Here is a 19,041-nt window from a genome sequence, read left to right on the forward strand (position 1 = left end):
TTTAAAAATAGAATGGGATGTTGCGTTCAAACGCCGTGTGGAATTTGAGAAGACTTGTTTAAAGCCTCGCGTACTGATAGCGACTCCATTGACTTGTTCCTGTGGTCAACGCGCGTGATTCATCACTACAAATGAACTGATTACATTTTCCCATACTGCACTCTGCGGGAGTCTCAAAGTGAAATAGTAACAGTGAAATGTCAAACCATCGACATATTCCCACGTTCATTGAAGGCAGCGTTATTGAGTGACGATTTGAAGTGAAGTTCGTCCCTCGCCCCACCATCGATGTTTCACTTTCAACTTCCTAACTCATCCTATTGATTTAATGTTGTGACTTAAGTTTAGTTAATTTTCCGCTAGCGCCGTGGAAAAGGAAAACGCTTTCCCACGTGGGTAAGATGCGGTCATTTGAAATGGATATGGCAGCGAGCCGCGCGTGAGATTGGCTGCCGTCCGTTAAGTCAGGAAGACGCGTGAACAACGGATGTGTGACCGTCCGTGACGACCGCCGACGCGTTTTGTTTCGTGCCCTCGTCTGAAGTTGACGTGTGCCTTCCTCCGGCTTCCTGTGGCTGTGGGTCGGTCGGACACGCACCGGTGGCACCGATCGCGAACTCCCCACAACCGCGCAGCGCCGTGTGTGTTCGAACAGGTCTTCCGTCCCTCCCGTGGGTTCAAAAATGGGCACCCAGGGCTCAGGACGCAAAAGAAACAGTAACAAGGAGCGAACCACGGCAGAGGACGATGCCCTCAATCTCATCGCCAGAGACGTGAGTAACACCAATCTGTCCGTGAAAAGACTGCTTTGGGATTTGAAAGTGACAAAAGTCATTTAAACCGGTGTTTTCCCCCCCATGAAGAAAAAAAAACTATTGTTTTGATTGTCCCAAAGGTGTTAAAAGCACAAAACGAGTCACCAGCCAGCTAATATTGACCCACGATGTGACTCACAGCAAATGTTCTGGTCGGTCGTCATTGTGTATACTTAAAGTTGAATCAGCCGGATATGAAAATAGATTTCTCATATTGGGTGGAAAAACAACCAATTATTCTTGTTGTCCTAACACAAAATGACCTTCATGTGACCCAGACCTCTCAAGTGAGAAACAACAGTTTTGAGCATCCCTAACGCAAGTTATTGAATATTTCCGCCAAACAAACATCCTGGTGTTTTCATATTTATTAAAAAACAACAACCCATTGTTAAATTGTAATAAGATCTATGCTTTAGATGATTGACAGCCTTTGTGGAACTGGCCCAGACCCGATGATTTCAGTGCATCCTAGTGAAAACCAACCAATTATCCACCTTGTTGTAATGTCTCCTAATATAATGTCGGTACGAGCCACCGGTGATGAAAATGATGTTGCTGTTAATCGGCAAGACACATGTACTAACTTGCACCGCAACCAGCTGGGAGTAACACAAGACTGCACTTGGCACACTTTACAATCGCTTTCTAAACACGTGTTGAATTCAGGTTAGGGCAGGATTCTCCCCCTCCACTTTGATGGGGACAAAGTTTTACATTCATACAGCGCTTGATGATTGTTTTGCATTATGCTCTGTGTTTGTGATTATAATCCAGTAAGTAACAGAATACACGTTTGCCGCCATGTTAGTGACGTCACCAATTGTCTAGTTTCCCTAGCATGCGCGGAAGAGGCGAGCCATGGCCGGCCGGCCGGCGCTATTGCTCAAGAGTCTTTTCCTCTCGCCATTTATAGAAATAAATGGAAGAATGAGAACCCAGTCAAAAAAAGTCATTATTCTTTGCTTGCCTAACCAGTTATTCGTAACGGCCTTCCGTGCCCAATACAAAGCCACAGAAGAATGCGCAGAAATGCTAGCGCACCTTTTGAAGCGGCAGCAAAGTCGGGTTGCGCATATACTATGTGACCAAGCGGGTGGTGGTGGTCCAAGCACTCTGATGACTAGGCCTCAAGTGTTTAAAAATAGCATGGCCGAAAAGATCAGCTGTCGCAACACCCTGCTTTTGGAGGAGGCCAGTGTGGGTGGGACACGGCTGTGCCAAGTGGCCGCCGCTGGCACAGACCAACGCCCAATGCAGTGGAAGAAGAAAAATGTGTCAAGGACCAATGCGCTGGTTTGAAGCGGACATTTTTTTGGCTGGGTTTCAATACAAGTCGTAAGTGGGCCAAATGGGAGAAAAATGGTAGCCGTGTTTTGAAGTAGTCAGGAAAAATAACATTGCCACATCAGCCGCTTTTGTATGGGAAACCAAAAAGAATAAAAAGAAGATTAAAACGGGCAGGTTGTCCTCACTGGGAACGTTTTCAAGAGTAGGAGGAGTGGATTAGTCTGCTGGGGTTGGGTGGTGAACATGGTGGCAAAACAAAACAAGCCAACTTTGTTAATCATTACTGTGAGCGGGGACAAGCAAAGTTCATGTCCACCAAGAGCCAAGCCACGTCGGCTTTTGTCGGCTTGGGGCCAACACGGTTCCAACTGGTCTATTTCCTGACTTGCGCCCCCCTAAAGCTGCTTGCCAGTACTGTTTCTCCTTAAAAGGATGTGGTCCATTTTGTGTTCACTTCCTCTCGATGACATCACCTCATCAGATTGTTATCGCAAACTGCTTCCTGTTTATTTGGCCCGGCCAACCACTTGAGGAAGCGAATGGTCGTGGCTGGAGCTCAGGTGTTCTGACATTTCCAAGTCCAGCGGAAGGTCTGGGATGAAATGAAGGGTTCTCGACAAAAAAAGTCGACATTGTAGTCCAAATTAATATTTCAGTCGCTGACCGTGAAGCTTTCTTTGGTGCCACGCGCCACCTTTGTCTTGACGTTCACCCCGGAGGAAGAGTCACGTGTGTGCTCAATGATGTCCCATTTAGTCCATTGAGGCCAATATAAATAGCTGTCATGGAAGCAAAAAAAAAATGCGGTGCCACGTCTTTTGGCCTAGTTTGGCGAATCCCTCTTGAGGTGGCAGCGATAACAACTCCCAAGAAAAGTCACTCATGACGCTGTATTTCTTCACAACGCTACCAAGCAAGTTCAAGTGGGACAAATGATGAGGCTCACTAACACATTTGATATTTTGTTGAGTTACATTTGGGTGGCTACATCCGGCCATAGTCCGCTAACAAAGTGAGTTTCAAAGAAAGCCACGTCCATGGCCATTTAGCGCCTGTCCCGCCCGACACATTGTGCTGCATATTTTCCTTCGTGCCGTATGGGAGCGATTGTGCGAGCTACGCCGGTGACCGGCTGCTGCCCCGGACTATCAATTGTGCCCTCAAATGATCAGACGCCCTCGCTGATTACAAAGTCAATTTTCTGTAAGACGCCCAAAAGTAGTGAGTGTTAGCACTTTGTTGCTGCCTGCTAACGTGCTTGTGTGTTCCCGTTGCTTGGTCATGCTGAGTGACATGAAGGAAACGCATTAGCGCAATCAAAAGAAGAAGAAAAAAAAGCCCCTCCTTCTGCGGAGGCCAAACGCAATGTTCACCGCAATGTTAGAGGAAGGAAATGCTGACGCATTCTTTTCGCTGCGCACACTCAAGTTGTGCTCTGAGAGCTCCTTTTAAGGAAAAGGCCCTTAGTTCCATTTATTGGCGAGTAGAGCGATGGCAATGTTCTCTAAACACGAGGAGAAATACATCCCATAATTCACTGATTTTTACCGTTCGGAAACAAAACGAAGTAGTGCAGATGAGTGGCGAGGTTTTGCTGCGTCAGCGCCCGTGTTTGCCATGTGTATAGATCCAAATGTCCCGATCATAACCATTTCCTTTTCCTCTCTTTTTGTTCCTGTTGCCCCGACAGGCCGAGGCCCGACTGGCAGCCAAGAGGGCAGCGAGGGCGGAAGCCCGAGAGATCCGCATGCGGGAGCTTGAGAGGCAACAAAAAGAGGTAAACAAAATGGCAATGGGCTCCAAATTGGGCCTGAGCCAAGTTTTGAACCCAGAACCGACAAACATGTCAGTGGCGTTCTTTTTTTGCATTCCTCACTTGTTGTTTCCGAGGCCTTTCTTTTCTGGTTTAGCACGTCCGATCTCGACCAAGGGGGCTTTTTTTAGCTCCCTATTATTAGCGGCACGTAGTCTCATACGTGCAGACAGACCCCGCCCCCCCCAATTTGCTGCGACTTAGCTATGAAGCGTTAGCGCCATTAGGCTAACAGGTCCTGAAGTCATATGCACGGGATTACTGACCATTGTTTTGTGTACGTGCGTTAAATCCCTTAACTCAGTTGTAAAGTAGCTTAGCGGGTTGGGCTCTGGGCTCCAAGTTGCAGTGCCACACTCAGTTCATGTTGTTGACTCGAGCAACGAGGGCCACGGCACGCCGCCCACCGTCCGTTAGGCCTTTCGTAAAGGAACGCTTGATGCAAAACTGAAGACTTGGACACGAGGGCAGATGTCTTTTGTCAATCGGATCGAGATTGCTTTCCTGAATCCCGTTTGGATTTAAATTGCGACTGGTTCTGTTGAACAATGCGGTCTGTCCCGGTACCCTGATGTCTACAAAGACGGCCGGGCGTCTACTGGCGGGGAGGAGACTGAGGGCGGCCTTCGGCAGGCGCCCTCGGAGCCCCCCCGTCCAAAAGGCCGGCACGGTGAGTTCAATTGCGTTTGTACAAACATGATAAGCTGATTGATTTTACGACTCCGTCCATGAATGGGCTTACGTGAGCCACTTGGCTTTGGAACTGATTAGTGTCCAGACGCGGTTAAGAAAAGCTTTGTCTGGGTTTCTCTCGGGCTTGGTGACCCCGCCCCCTCAGACCCCAAATTGGAGAAACTGCTTGCGTGTCTAGAAAATAATAGACAAAAGCAAAACGATGTCAGGATTTGGGTCCTACCTTAACCATTGATGCCCCGTTCTGTCCCATCGTTGTAAAAATGTCCCACACTGACCTTCAGCACCCAAATGGCTGATCCGGGACAAACACGCTGTTGAACCGCCAACTCTGCCTCAGTAGCTCATCGGTTTAAATTGACCTAACAGAACCGGAGCCAGAACATTGGCTTCACAAGGGCATTACTGCTATCCAAGCGAGTGTTAATGAGGTCGCAAAGGGGTAAGTGGCAAATCTGTTCCGTCCGTTTATCGGGCAAGCACACTGTACAACAGAGATGCTAGTAAATCTGGATTGAAGTGCCGAGTTGCTGGGACGAACGGAAAGGTTGGCAATTAGCACACCGGAGTCATCTCCGAGTGATACTCCTCTTCCAACTGATCAAACGGATCGTCATGACTTTAGTTCCATTCCTGATCTACAGCCTGGAACGGAAAAAGTGGCTTAGCCTAGCTTTGCTTAGCTTAGCTTGGCGATCAACTGCCTCAGTAAGCTTGCTCTCACTTGAGAGGTTCTGGCTACAAGCCATTTGGAACAGTCAACAACTTAGCCCCATGGGAGCCAGGGCAAACGTTTGGCCGGCCGGGGGGAGGGAGGGAGGTAGCGAGCCCAATCTTACGGCTGTCCGCATTCAAAGTACCTGATGCGTGACAAAGTCCAAAAAGTGTCACGCAGTGATTGGCTGTTGCCTTTCATCCTCCCGTCACTATGACGACTATGACACTGAAGGAGGAAGATCGACAGAACAAACTGGCACCGCCCGTTCTGCGTTGTTTGGAACAACAAGGTAGAAAACCCGTAAGTCGAATTAGTTCTGTGACCGTGCTCGTATTGAGCGTTTGTGAAAAAAAATCCCCTCAATGACATACCTCATGGATTGTCTGGCCTTGTTCTTCTTTTGTGCGATCTGTCCATGATGTGCAAAGGATCTTAGCGCCACCAACTGATCTCGTCCATCCACTGCAAGGAACCCAATGTTCAAGGAAGCCTCTTGCCTGTATTGAAAGCGTCAGCCTTCATTTGTTACTGGCTGCTCTTTATTCCCTTGCCATTTTAGGACTGGTTTATTTCTGTTTCCGTCTTTTTTGACACTCTCGGATCTCTCTCTCTCTCTCTCTCTTTCTCTCTCTTCTGGCCCGGTTGCTGGTGGTGCGCAGATCTTTCAGGTGCAGAAGGTACGCTTGGTATTCAGTGTGCGGCCAGTAAATATTGACCACGGTTGAAGTGTTTCATAACTTTTTTTTTTTCTTTAGAAATATTACGGCTTGAATCCTAAAGCAGATGACCGATCAGACAGCAAATGGGGCGATATTGAGCAATGGATGGTAGCGTTTTTTTGCCACTAACTTTTCCTTCACTTCCATGCACGATATTGTTTGGAGTTGTGATTTGCGGTGGATTTCTTCTTCTTGTTGGTGTCCCCCTTTAAAAAGCAACACGTCCAAGCTGGAGCTCCCCTGGGCATCTGCCCTCTGGCTTTGGCCAGCATGCCGTTTGCTGTGTCTAATTTCTCACGTCAGGACTGAGTTTCAATTTCACCAGCAAACTTTATTTGACCGCACGCCGATTGTTTGACGAGAAGCGCAACGAAAGAAAAGTAACTTTGAGCTATACGTCAAGAGCGCTTGAAGTCCCTGTAAAGCAGTGCTTCTCAAATAGTGGGGCGCGCCCCCCTTGGGGGGCGCGGTGCTATTCCTGGGGGGGCGCGTGTGACCCTGGGGAACAGGCTTTTTTTTTGGCAGTACTAGAATAAAGTGTAATTGCGCGTTTGCTACAGCAGGGGGCAGTGGCGCTCTCATTGTTACTTCTGTCACGTTTGCGACAGTGCAACATTTTACGACTTACAAGACAATTTAGGATAGTCACGGTGGGGAGGGGGGGCGCGAATAGTTTTCTTCTTGCTAGGGGGGGCGTAACAGAAAATAATTGAGAAGCACTGCTGTAAAGTGAAATCAACTTTCTGAATTCACTTTACAGGCTCCTCCATTTCTGAGGTGAGCTATTACTAATCCTGATGAAAGCAAGCAGAACCTGAGTGCTGATCAAAAGTGTCACAAAGAGCCCGTCCAGCATCATCGAGTGCTTTAACGTGTACTCTTTCAAATCCATCGTGTGCGTGTGTGTGTGTGTGACCTGCGACTCTTCATCTCCTTTTCCCTTCCTTCATCTTTTGCCACCGCCATGCAGGAGGACAGTGAGCGATACTCGCGACCTTCGCACACGCATACGGTTTGTAGACCACGCCGATTTGTACAATCCAATACTTGTTGTTGACATCTTGCAGTGGCCAAAATCCGAAACCTCCTGACTGACTGACGGATGATGATGGGGCGTAATTAATATTCATTGACAAAAAGTCATCAGCCCTCCTTTTGAAATGTGTCTCGTTTCTCTCGCAGCTCTCGGATGACGACGAACGGATCTCTGCGGGGAGCCGAGGCAGCACCAGGGTCAGTATCAAATCCACGTCAACGCGTTTTCAGATTTCAGTGTGTGGCTATCGTCGAGAGTTTCCATTGGTGAGAAAACACGCGGTGCCGAGGTTGGGCGGATCGCCCAAGGTTTCCGTTGTCTTAGTGAAGCTTTTCTTGCGTCGTTGTCGATTTGATGCCACAAACGCAGGAGTTGTTTAAACTCGCAGGTTGCTTTTTAAAAGTGCCACAGTTGACGCTTTGGTGTCTCTTGCACAGTCGGAACTTGACGCAGTTTACGGTGCCGGGGTAAGGTCCGACTGTGGACTGCAAGACTTTGAACGACATGATCATTTGCTGTGCTGTGCCTCCCCCCCCCCCCCCCCTTTTTTTTTTTTTTTTAACTGTCTGCGCATGACTTGTGAGCAAGCCGCCATTTCATTCATCTTGACGGTTGCTGCTAACTATGAAGAAAGTACTGCTGAGTTTCACGTTCCTCCCTCGTTTGCACATGTTCACACCGTGTGACTCAGAATTTTTTTTTTTTTTGCTGATTGTGGATATCTCACATTCGGTGGCCTTTTGGTGTTACCTTGACTGCTTGACCCCCCCCCCCCTTCACATGTGTGTATTTCTGAAAGCTTCTGCTGATCTTTTTTTTTTTCTTTCTGCCACTCCCAAGGGGTCGTCCTTGCTCTCGCATAAGTCCAAGAAAAAGAAGAAACATAAGCACAAAGAGAAGGACGTATGTGATTGTCTTGGTAACTGCTGCGGCTTGGCCTAACCTTTGAAAAATGACTTTTGCACTCTTGCCTTGTAGAGGAACGGCCACGATGATGAGCACAGTGTTCTATCCAGCCGGGTTAGTAGTTGTCAAAAGTCAAAAATCGTTCCGTCTCAATCACATTCGAGGAAATTGAACAAAAACAGTAAGTGTCATTTTGGGGATGACACGTAAATGTCATGTTTCCAGGCTGGCTTGATATGAGATATAAGATTCACCTTGTGACCCAAATGTGACCCGTCATCAGGGGCACTTCTTCCTGTTCATTGGCAAAAAAAAAAAAAAAAAATAGCGCTAATTCCTCCAATGACAGAAAATGGTTCCCCGGTCTTACTGGCGATATGCTATGTGGGCTCCCTCTCTCAGGCATCGTACGCCGCCTCATCTGACTTGTACAGCCTCAATGGCCTGTCCGCCGCCGCCACCGCCGCAGGCAGGAACCCGGCTTCGACTGGTTCCTACCAGGTTCGTATGCCCTCCACTTGCACTTCTGCTGGGAGACTCTTTGGCCAACATCACACTTGGTCAGCCAGTCATATCGCGTCGGACTTTTTATGGACCGGAGCGTCATCGGCGGCATGGTTCTTAAGCGCCTGATTGAGGGCTTTTCGGCAAACGTTGTGAAACGGAGCGCTTTCTCACCACTGAATAGAAATGTGTGAACATGCTGAAGCGTGAGCAAAAAACGGCCGTGTGGTCTCTATCATGTCGCATGAAATCCAGAGCTCCTTATACGGGGACGGGCTCTATTCCGGATCGCGCCAAGTGTCCAGCTCCAACTCTGGCTCCCATATCGTAAGTCTAGTTTTCTTTTTTGAGGCATGATGGAATTTTTGGGGTGGCGTGTGAGCTAGTTGAAGGATGGAATCATTGTGGCGTGTCATTTGGTGTGTGGAATGCTTGCTTCGGTTTGAGAGCCCTAACAGTGCAAACATTGCGTCACTGATGCTCGCCGCCAGACGCGGGTCGGGCTCACACCTAAAAAATGAATTTGTGACTACCAAGTAGGCAGAGGTTTGTTGTTGTGCCACCAACGTGCTAGCCTGAGCATGCGTGTGTCCGTCGCTGCACTCGGCCGGTCGGAAGCCCTAACGTCCGTTTCTTTGACAGCCAATAGAGTACGCTAGCTACCGCAGCAGCTCCAGAACTTCCAGTCGGGCCAATTCTGCCCGTACCAGCCCAGTGGTGAGCGTTGCCTGCAACTTTCAAAGATTGAAATATTTTGTTGTTGTTGTGGTGGTGGTGTCAAGCCCGTCCGTCGGTGACCCTTCTAGGACGAGCGCGCTGGCTCTGTTGCCAGTCTGTTGAGAAGCGTTTCCGGTAGCAGGGGACTCCCCAGGGATCTGGCCAATGTTACCATTCCCGATTTTTTAGACGTGAGTTGTCGCCTACCACGGGTGGCCGATGTTTTTAGTCCTTCCTTTTCATCATGCACTTAACCCCACAAAGGTCTTTGTCTTGTGTCGGACTGAAATCACTGGAATGCTGAATGCTAAGACATTACCCAATGGAGTGACTCTGACTGAAAATGTGACCGGGGCACCTCCGCCATCAAGTGTGAATTGAACCCAAGTTTTGGATGCTGCCTGTTTCCGCAAATGCACAGGTGTCAAACGAAAAATTGCAAGCAATGTCTCTTTTTTCAAGTGACGACAATTTGTAATTTTAGTAATGACACAAAGTTGATGCAAAATTTGTCTTGGCCGGCCGTATGTGGCCCCCGGCCGGGCCTTGGGTTTGACACTTATGCGTGTGTGTGTGTGTGTGTGCCAGCTGCTCTGTCACAACACCCCTGAAGTGAAAACCTGATTGTTTTGAAAGCGTGTTTGATGCCGAGTGACCCGAATGAAGGATTCGAGTCCGGTTTGTTTGTCGCATGGTTGCGGGCGGGCCCAGCGGCCTCCGCGTCAGCCTGACTTTGCTCTCATCGCTTTTTATCTTGCTCCACAGGTAGACGACAGGGATTATCCTGAGAAAGTAAGTGGAACAACAAAACGCTAAGCAGGTTCTCGCGCTACCTTTTTTTCATTTGCGCGACTCTCCTTTTGCAGGGTTCTCGAGCGGCTTCCGCATTAACGGCCACCACTCTCACCTCCCTCGGGGGGAGTTCCTCACGGAGAGGAAGCGTCGAGAGCGCCCTCACCGTCGATGCGGAAAGTGCCACGAGGGAGATCAAGGTAGCGCAAGAGAGCGAGCGTCTCTGTAAATGCGTCCGCACCTTCCTTCCTTCCTTCCTTCCTGCTTTGCCGCCACTTGATGCGCCTCTTGCTCTTTGCTGCTGCGCTCTTCACCAGGAAATTCATGAACTGAAGGATCAGATTCAAGATGTGGAGTCCAAGTACAGTCAGAACCTAAAAGAAGTCAAGGTAGAAACCCGAGACCGTTACGGTTTGCTTTGGTTTGCGCGCACGTTGAGAGAAGCCGGAAGACGGCTAAAACTCTCGCGCACTTTTATTTTATGGCTACTTAAGTAATGCTCTTGTCATGTGTCTCATGGTAGAATGTGTGCTCACTGCATCAATGCTTTCTCTCATTTCTACGTTTCTGCTTGCGGAACTTTACAGACGGAGGAAGATGTTGGCTTTTCACTTTCCTTTTCTGAATTTTTATTTTATTTTTTTACAGGAGGCCTTAGCAGAGGTGGAGGAGAAGTACCGCAAGGCCATGGTGTCCAACGCCCAGCTGGACAATGAAAAAAACAACCTGATGTACCAGGTGGACACGCTCAAAGACTCGCTGATGGAACTGGAGGAACTCCTGTCTGAGTCAAGGCGGCAGTTCGAGGACAAGCTCAAGGTACGGCGCCGCGTGCTCGCAACTCTCGACCGCACTTGGCTTTTTTCTGCACAGGGTCCATTGAAATTGTATATTGTGACTGCAGGATTTTGAACGTGAGAAACACACCCACAGTGTGCTTCAGTTCCAGTTCAACGACATGAAGGAGACCCTGAAACAAAGCGAGGAGCTGCTAAATGTGAGCGTCGACCCGAGTCAACGCGGACGCGGTGGCGGGAAACTCGCATGCCGGGATTTCATCTCACGCACATTTTCCGTTCCCCCACATCAACTCTGCTTCCTTCTCCTTTGCTCTTCTTTCTTCTCTGGTCACCGTAGGAGATTCGCCAGTTGCGTTTGAAGCAGGAGGGTTTTGCTAGGGAAATAGCCGATCTCCAAGAAACAGTGGAGTGGAAGGATAAGAAAATTGGGGTACGACCCGCTTGTGTATCGGTGTCCTCTTCTCGGGCCGCCGGCATGACGTCTTGTCTTTGGCTTTCCTCTCCGTTGTCAACTGCAAATGTGCTCAGGCCTTAGAGCGACAGAAAGAATACACGGACGCGATCCGAACCGAGCGAGACGATCTCAGAGAAGAGGTGGTGAAGCTGAAAGATATTCTAAAGGTACTCGGGTTGTTCTTTGACCGTTCTGAGCGAGTGCAGTCTTCCGGGCTTTGTCTTAAAACGTGGACGCCTCAAGCATGCTTGGTGGAAATTGAACGGGAAATGCTTTTGGGCAAATTCCAGAGCTTCTACTTTTGGATCAGTACAGTCAGTCGCAATTGAAGGGTATGTGACGCTTGTGACTTTTTTTGCCAGAAACACGGAATAGTGCTGGGACCCGACCTGAGCGTCAACGGCGACGCCAACGAGACGGAAACGGACGCGGCCACCGGCGGAGACGGCGCTTCGCCGAGCTCCCCGGCGGAGGGGAGCAGCGTGCTTGGTAAAACAAATCATCTTTCCTTCTTTTGCATGGCTTTTCCAATAACCCAACCAAAGATGTTAGTTCCCAAAATGGACACTTGGAGTCAACTGAGGTAGAACAAATTCAACTCGGATATTTTCCCAAGTGTGCTTTTGGACTGACTATCATCTTGAGTTTTCATGCTCCCTCTCTTATTTGTCTGGCAGATCTTAAAGAGGAAGCACACACTGCCAGTACGAGTTGCTCAATCAGACCTTTTAGATCTTTGAATGACGTTGATTAGATCCTGTGAACGTCCACAAGTATGGGCAGTATTCATTCGAATAAGCCAAGGCTTCTAAAAGTGTGTGTAGTTTCTCTTCAAGTGACATGCTTGAAAAAAGGCACTTTAATCCTCTACAATAGTTTGAAATCTTCTTCTCGTCGTACGTCCAAATGGATAGTCTTGGTGCTTCTCGTCAAAATCTCAATGGCAATGTCTTCTCCCTGCTTCCTGCCTGCCTTCTTCTCCATGTCTCGTGCTCCCGCCTGGGGTCCTCCTCCTCCTCCTCCTCCCTCTATGCGGTTCTCTGAATCAAGCAGGTTCTTCTGCCGCTGCGCTCCTGCTGGAGGTTTCTCTTGAAAAACGCTGTCTCCGTATCAAAGTATGCTCTCCGTGATTTCTCAGGAAGCTCAGACGACTCTGGTTTGAGAAGTAGAGGCAAGGAAGCGGTGGATCAAGAAGAGGGCGGACAAGTGTTTGAGGAAGGCCAGACGAGCGCCGCCGATAGGCTCTCGGACACTTATGAGGGGTCCGTGAAAGAAAAGATGGCAAATGTTCAAGAAAATGACGCAACGGGTCAAACGGTTACGCGAGTCAACTCTGATTTAGAGGAGACAGACGCAATAATCAATGGTAATTTGATAGAAGCTGTCCAAGAATCGTGCCCCCAAGATCAAAGAAGTCCCCAAGCAAGTTCCCCAGTAGGCGCGAATGAGTCCAAATCAAGTCGCGAAGAACAAATGAAAGATTCCGAATGGTGTTCCCATCTGGGGCTCCTTCATGAAGAGATGGGAGACGTCATAGCTTTGGAAGAAAATTCCCAAGCGTGTCCCATAGATGGTGAATACGCTGAGCCGTGTCCCTGTGTGCAAGGCGTTGGAGAACCTCAGTCTGGTCTCCAAGCAGATTTGCAATCATCTCCTCAAGAAGATATTCCTCCATCTAAATCCTGTCAAGGGGAAGATGTCAAAACATATCCCCATGGAGATGGGAAAGATTTGGAATCAAACATTCAAGACCCAGAAGTAGAGGTCAAATGTTCCGAATGGCGTCCCCAAGCGGAAGATGCAAAGGATGACGGACAAGAAGACGGAAATGATTCTGAACCGTGTTCCCCAGTACAAGGCGGCCAAGACTCGCAATCTGGTCCGCGGGTCGTGGAGCCCGAGTGCATCGCTGAACTGCAGCAGGAAACTGCTGAAGCAAGCAGCGGTGACGCCGGTAAGAGCGCAAACGTCCGTGGGAAAAAGAAAAAAAAGAAGAGGAGAGGCAAAAGGAAAGGACCCGCCCCTGAGGAACTAACGCATCAAAGGGACAACAAGGGAGGAAATGGGACCACGGAGCAAGACAAGCTCCAGACAGAAGGCACAGGAGCCTCACCATTAGCAAACGCGGACTGTGCTCACGTCATCCAGTGCCTTCAAGAAGCGGCGCCCGCAAACCTTCACCATCTCCAAGAAAGCACGACGGCGCAAATGCTCCATGCGGATGAGCAAAGCGGTCGACATTTGGAAGTGGAAAAAGTAGAAATCGTGCAAGATTCTGCCGAAGCGCAGGAAGGATCAGATCCGATTTTGGACAAAGACGCCATTAGAGATGACACCACCATCGATTCAGGTCCTGGTGACGTGACTTTTGTCCATAATGAAGTTGAAACAAGTTCTCCAACTCCCAACGATAATAAAGAAGACTCCGTAGGCCAGTTGGAAAGCTGCGACAAAGCGCCCTCAGAAAGTCACAATCGGGTGTCTGCGACGTCTCCCGACGACATCGGCGACGGTCTCCAAGACTCGTCGTCATCGTCTGCGCTACGAGCCGATAGCCTCACGGAGGTTGTTTTCAAACAGCAAACGTTTACAAACCAAGAGGATGAGGAGATCTTGAAAAAGGACAATGACCACTTGCTCACTTTTGTCCAGCCGGAGAAATCCTCGCATGACCTGGACGAGGAGGAGACTCGGGCCGGACTTGGTGCCGACGGACAGACTTTGCTTTGCGAAGATCGTTTTGTTGACGCTGCCTTGGACACGCTGGAGTCCCAGAAAGTGAGCCATCAAGTCACCAATGAAAACCTAGCCGCTGCAGAGGAGCATGAAAGCATGGAAGATGACCGTCAAGCCGCCGATCTCGGCGCCTGCCAGCAGGACAGTGGGGAGGATGAAGATGAGAAAGGGCATTCCTTTGATTTTGACGACCTGGACACGGCCGTGGAGACGCTGGGAAATCCTGAGCGGCGGCGAGTTGAGGTGGGAGATGAAGACGTCGCATCAGATGAGCTCCAAACCGACAAGAACAGAAAGGATAGCGAGGCAGTCGCACCAGAGCAGACAGATGTTGAGATGGCCGTGGAAGTCCTGCCAGATGAATGTAGCAAGAATAATAATAATAATAGCAATACTGAAACGCCAACAACGCGGAGAGATGCGCGTGGAGCCGCATCAAACGTTTTGACCAATGTAGAAAGCCACGGGAAGGACGGCCAGCCTTCCAACACTGGACTTCCACAAACCCCGGGCGAAGACCAAATCCCAGCTCAGGCCGCGCCGTTAGCGGTAGATAGCGTTGAGAATGCGCCAGATGCAAGCGCCACCCTTAGCAACATCGAGACGCCAGACGACTCTGGAAAAGACGGCAAGAAAAATGGGAAGAAGGGAAAAGGCAAGGGCAAAGATGACTGCAAGGTGACTTAGAGCTTACCTTTCAAAATGACTCTCCGGTGTGATAGGGAGGTTTTTTTTCTGATTTGATTGCATAGTTTTAGAATAGACATCATGAGCTTTATTACTTTTATTTTTTTGCAAGTTGTATGTGCCAAAAAGCAATGAGAATGAAATGTGCAAGCTTTTTCAACAATGCTGTTGATGTTTTGGGGTCCCTCCCCCTCTCTCTATTTGAGGAACTGATTCAGCTCTTTTTGATGATGTTAAATCATACAAAGTGGAGAAAAAGCATTTTTCTATGCAGGTCAAAATCAAACATGCTTGTCAATTCAGGCTGTAAATGTCAGGGGGAAGTGTTCAAGGTCAGGGGTCGAGATGGGATTGGGTCGGGGTTAGGATAGCAGCATGCACATAACAAACGCATGTTGCTTTTTGTTGCACTTACTGAGTGAGTGTGATCCATCCACAATAAAAAAAATATGAAACAGAAAAAAAAGAAATGTACTCGTCATAATTGTGAAACATTGTCCGCAGTCAACCCCCTGCCTGTTTGCCCTTGGGCATTTTCAAATTTACATTCATGGTTTTTGCCACCCTATCTTGATATTAGTGGAAAATCTGATCGATATGCTGATACGTATAGCAAAGCAATATAATGATGACTTTGGCGCCATCTGGTGGAAGCATAGTGTTGATGTTGAGTTTACTCTGCTTGTATTTCCTTCCATGTAATATTATTTAATTGCCAAAAAGTGAGTTTGTGTAAAGTTCTCGTATTTGTGATGTTCTCTTTTGTGGATGGATTTTAAGGACTGAGCCGTGTCATGGGGAGTCCACTGTGTTGTTGTTGTTTTGCGCGTGTGCTGTAGTTGCCTGTGCCGTGTGCCCTTCTCTCCTGAGATTGTATGCATGTTAACCGAGCTCCCTCCCTCACGCTCTGCTCCGTCAACCCCTCCATGGATGCCTGCACTTTTTGCATGCATCTGCCTCCCAACCAAGCTCCCCCTCCCACACCGCATCTTTGGCCCCGCCCACTCCTGGTATGTTCACTTAGTTATTTTATTTTCTCCTTGTGCAGTTCTGATATGTAGTCATGTTAATCTTGGCACATCCCTGATATTCTTTGCGGCTCGCTGCTAGTTGCTGCAAAATTGTCTTTTCTTTTTTCCCCCCTGCCATGTCCTTGCAGAGATTCGTCTCAGGAAACTTGTGGATGAGCGGGAAAAAATGATAGAGCAGGTATGTCATTGACTTAGAATATGTATTTAATGCATTTCTAGATCATTGCTAAACGTTGCAAAGCTGCTCTGAAGAAGCGCTTTCAATGGCTAACATGGAGGATTTGTCAATATTGTTTGCAGCAATTCTTATCCATTTATAAATAGGACTACTATAAAGCCACCGATTGTCATTCGATCCATCCAAGTAGTTTGTGATCTCCCATGTCCCCCTTCTTGCTCTGTTTTCAGATCAAGACGCTAAAAGCTCAAGTGGACCAGAAAAATGGCACTGAGGGTGAACCTTTGGAAAACGGGAGCGATCCCAACATCGTTGAGCTGCAGAGTAAGCATGCACATCCATCAATGTTTTTTTTTAGCTGCAATTGACAAACATTTTGTGTTTGTTCATTCAATCAGGAGATTCCGGCAGGCTAATAAGCGACATGAAGTTCAAACTGGTAAAGGCAGAGCAAGAAGTGACTGCACTAGAACAAAACGTGAGATCACAAACATGGATGCATAAAGGAAATCTTTTTCTTTTTTTTTTTTTAAAGTTTTTATTATACAGCGTATTTTCTTCATTATTGCGCAGGTGAGCAGACTTGAGGGTCAGGTGAGCCGCTACAAGTCGGCGTCCGAAAATGCAGAGAAGGTAGAAGATGATCTCAAAGCGGAAAAGAGGAAGCTGCAGCGAGAGGTGAGCCGTTGAGCTTGAAGTACTTCCTGTTTTCGCAGTCATTCGAATTTACACTGGCAAACAAACTATAGAAAAGCGAACTTAAGCACACAGCACATTGAGCCAGCCATCTGCCCACTTTGCCTGTCTTAGTTGCGCTCGGCACTGGACAAGGTGGACGAGCTGGAGTCCAACAACAGCCACCTCAATAAGCGGCTGGAGAAGATGAAGTCCAGCCGCGGCATGGCCCAGACGCCGTAGCCCAAAGCGTACTCCTCATTCATGCGCCCGCCAGCTCTCGTTGAGTCCGGTAAGAAACCAGGAAGCTGCTTTGGACAGGCGCTCTGCTCTCCTCGCCTTTGGTTTACCGTAGTGTGGCTGTCAACGTTTTAGGAGCGCCAACGAGTGAGCGAGCGTGTGCTTTCTGTGTCTTTGTAAATCAAAGTGCACATTTCGGAGTGTTTTTGCCATTTTTTTTTTTTTTTTTGCTCACTTTGCATTTCAACGCCAAAGTATTTCGATGATACTGATGAAATGTGACATCCGGGACTCAAAGCGGTGAAGACGTCAAAGACACTGAGGGAAATGCTGCTTCACTGTTTACAAAAAAAAAAAAAGCTTAAATTACGAATGTGTCAAACAAAAGTTATCTTTGTGCAATAAAGTGTCAAAACTTTTGCTGCAATTTAGCCACTGCCTTTCTTCTTTTTTTTTTTTTTTTAGGGCCTGAAATGTGTGTGCTTTAATGCCACTTTAAATCACTTCAGGTCCAGCTGTGGGCACAACGTTCGCTCGCGGATGCGCTGAATCATGCGGCGGCCGTAAAAGTCAGCGTAGTCCGACGGCAGTTGGTCGAGGCAGCGCAACGCCCTCTCGAGGCCTTGAAGGGCGCGACTCGCAGCCACGGGGTCTTTGTTGCCGTACGGGTCCTTTTTGTCGTAGCTGTCGGCGGGGAGCTGGCGCCAGAAGACGTTGACTCCCACGCCGAACTGCAGCGCCAGGGTGTTGTGGAACCACAGGGCTGCCAAACATACACAAATGTCATTTTCTGCAGCTAACCCTAACGAGGGCAAGCGCTGTGGAAAATGGACAGATGGGAATGGTTTTACCAGGAATGAAAAGCAGATCTCCAGGCTCCAGCACGCATTCGTATCTCACAGCCTTCACAAACTCAGGATACAAGTTCACATCGGGCGAGTCAATTTCCAAGACTTGGGATTTGTCACCTAAAAGAAGCGGAAGATGTAAAAAAAAAAAAAAACGGATCCACCACCAACCAAAATTTCAGACCTGGATAATGGTGACCCACTTGCCTGTCAAATAGAGGTGCAATGCATCCCGGGGGCTGTAGAGGACAACTCTCTTCCTTCCCGTCACCTGAGCCAGAAGGTTATCCATCACCTGGACAGTGTGAGGCTTGAATGTTAAAACAGCAACGGTTCGTTTCCCTTCCGGCTTCTGCACTCACATCGTAGTGTGTCCACAGCTGCAGATGGCGGGAGCTGATGCGGAAGACGCTGGAAAAGAACTGACCAGGATCGAAGAAGTTTGGGATGTGAAAGTCCTCTGCTAGCTCAGGGAACTGTTTATGCAGGTCAGCTGGCTCCTGAGGAAACACGACAAAGGCAGAATGCAGCAAATTGCTTCAGATGAGATCAAACAGATTATAAAGAAGCGTAACAAGTACCTTTCGAACATCTTCTCCCAGGGACCGAAGGTAATAGCTCTCATCCTGAAATGAGATTTCAAATGTTAGAGAACGTATGTTGATCGTCATGCCGAGCATGTATCCAGACGTACCTCACACAAGAAGAAATCCGTATGTTTCTCCTCAGACGTTCTTTTCACAAATTCATGGAAGGGAAGAGTCCTGTTCCCCAACCACGAGGCGTGTTGACCAATGTGTTTGAATCCCTGCTTTTACATTCAGATGAGCTCACCTGTATACAAAGTTTTTTTGGAGGAAGTTCATCTGTGGTAAGCTGGAGACATGGATCTTCACTTCCTTGTCACCTCCCTTCTGGGCAAGATACTCCACAGTCCACTTGTCCACGCAGGGACCCAGAGACACTCCTCGCAGCACAGCAGGAATACGCTGGGGGGGGAAAGGGAGGGTGTACAACGGTAATGTTTATTCAGAGAGGTAAATAGCTATTGAGGGAGACATAAATTTGCCAAAAACTGAATCCCCATAGATTAGTAAACAAACCAAAAATACAATAGTATTTCATATCACGTCTTGTAGTTACTCAGGTACTACACTAGTTGATGTACAGGGAGAATAATAGAGTGAGTGAAGTTGAAAACATCACCTTTGGATATATTTGTCGGAGAAAAACATCCCTGTCCACCTCTGTAAACACAGGAACAGATATTTTCATCTGAGTAGCCATTTCAACATAAACTGGAACATAAATGCCATGTACATGACAGCACACTGTTTTGTGTAACATTCACAGTAATCCGCCAGCAACAACAGTTGTTCCGGTATAAAA

The 19,041-nt window shown here is 48.2% G+C and overlaps 2 protein-coding genes across 18 annotated transcripts; one reads left to right on the forward strand and one right to left on the reverse strand.

Moving 5' to 3' along the window:
* The first annotated feature begins 223 nt into the window (after positions 1–223).
* Positions 224–17,235, forward strand: lrrfip1a (leucine rich repeat (in FLII) interacting protein 1a). 17 transcript variants are annotated; one of them, XM_061287503.1, is made up of 26 exons: positions 227–773; positions 3,796–3,882; positions 5,989–6,006; positions 6,085–6,156; positions 7,019–7,060; positions 7,231–7,281; positions 7,522–7,551; positions 7,925–7,987; positions 8,063–8,104; positions 8,393–8,491; positions 8,750–8,821; positions 9,137–9,211; positions 9,301–9,402; positions 9,977–10,003; positions 10,078–10,203; positions 10,321–10,392; positions 10,652–10,822; positions 10,908–11,000; positions 11,141–11,233; positions 11,332–11,424; positions 11,620–11,746; positions 15,840–15,889; positions 16,120–16,213; positions 16,288–16,367; positions 16,463–16,567; positions 16,700–17,235. In XM_061287503.1, the coding sequence occupies exons 1-26, from the start codon at positions 684–686 to the stop codon at positions 16,805–16,807; spliced, it is 2,082 nt and encodes a 693-aa protein (XP_061143487.1). In that variant the 5' UTR covers positions 227–683; the 3' UTR covers positions 16,808–17,235. The 17 variants fall into 17 exon arrangements, with proteins under 17 accessions (XP_061143488.1, XP_061143480.1, XP_061143487.1 ...); XM_061287504.1 differs by lacking the exons at positions 11,141–11,233; positions 11,332–11,424 and having other exon boundaries at positions 224–773; XM_061287487.1 differs by lacking the exons at positions 15,840–15,889; positions 16,120–16,213; positions 16,288–16,367; positions 16,463–16,567; positions 16,700–17,235 and adding an exon at positions 12,396–15,146.
* tyw5 (tRNA-yW synthesizing protein 5) lies at positions 16,998–19,032 on the reverse strand. Its single transcript, XM_061287530.1, has 8 exons — positions 18,859–19,032; positions 18,487–18,641; positions 18,347–18,416; positions 18,234–18,278; positions 18,015–18,152; positions 17,860–17,947; positions 17,656–17,772; positions 16,998–17,567 (listed from the first exon to the last, which is right to left on the reverse strand). Exons 1-8 carry the CDS (start codon positions 18,997–18,999, stop codon positions 17,305–17,307), a joined length of 1,017 nt encoding a protein of 338 aa, XP_061143514.1. The 5' UTR covers positions 19,000–19,032; the 3' UTR covers positions 16,998–17,304.
* Between the last annotated feature and the right edge of the window lie 9 nt (positions 19,033–19,041).

Source organism: Syngnathus typhle, linkage group LG9 (genome assembly GCF_033458585.1).
Source record: "Syngnathus typhle isolate RoL2023-S1 ecotype Sweden linkage group LG9, RoL_Styp_1.0, whole genome shotgun sequence".
Lineage (NCBI taxonomy): Eukaryota > Metazoa > Chordata > Actinopteri > Syngnathiformes > Syngnathidae > Syngnathus > Syngnathus typhle.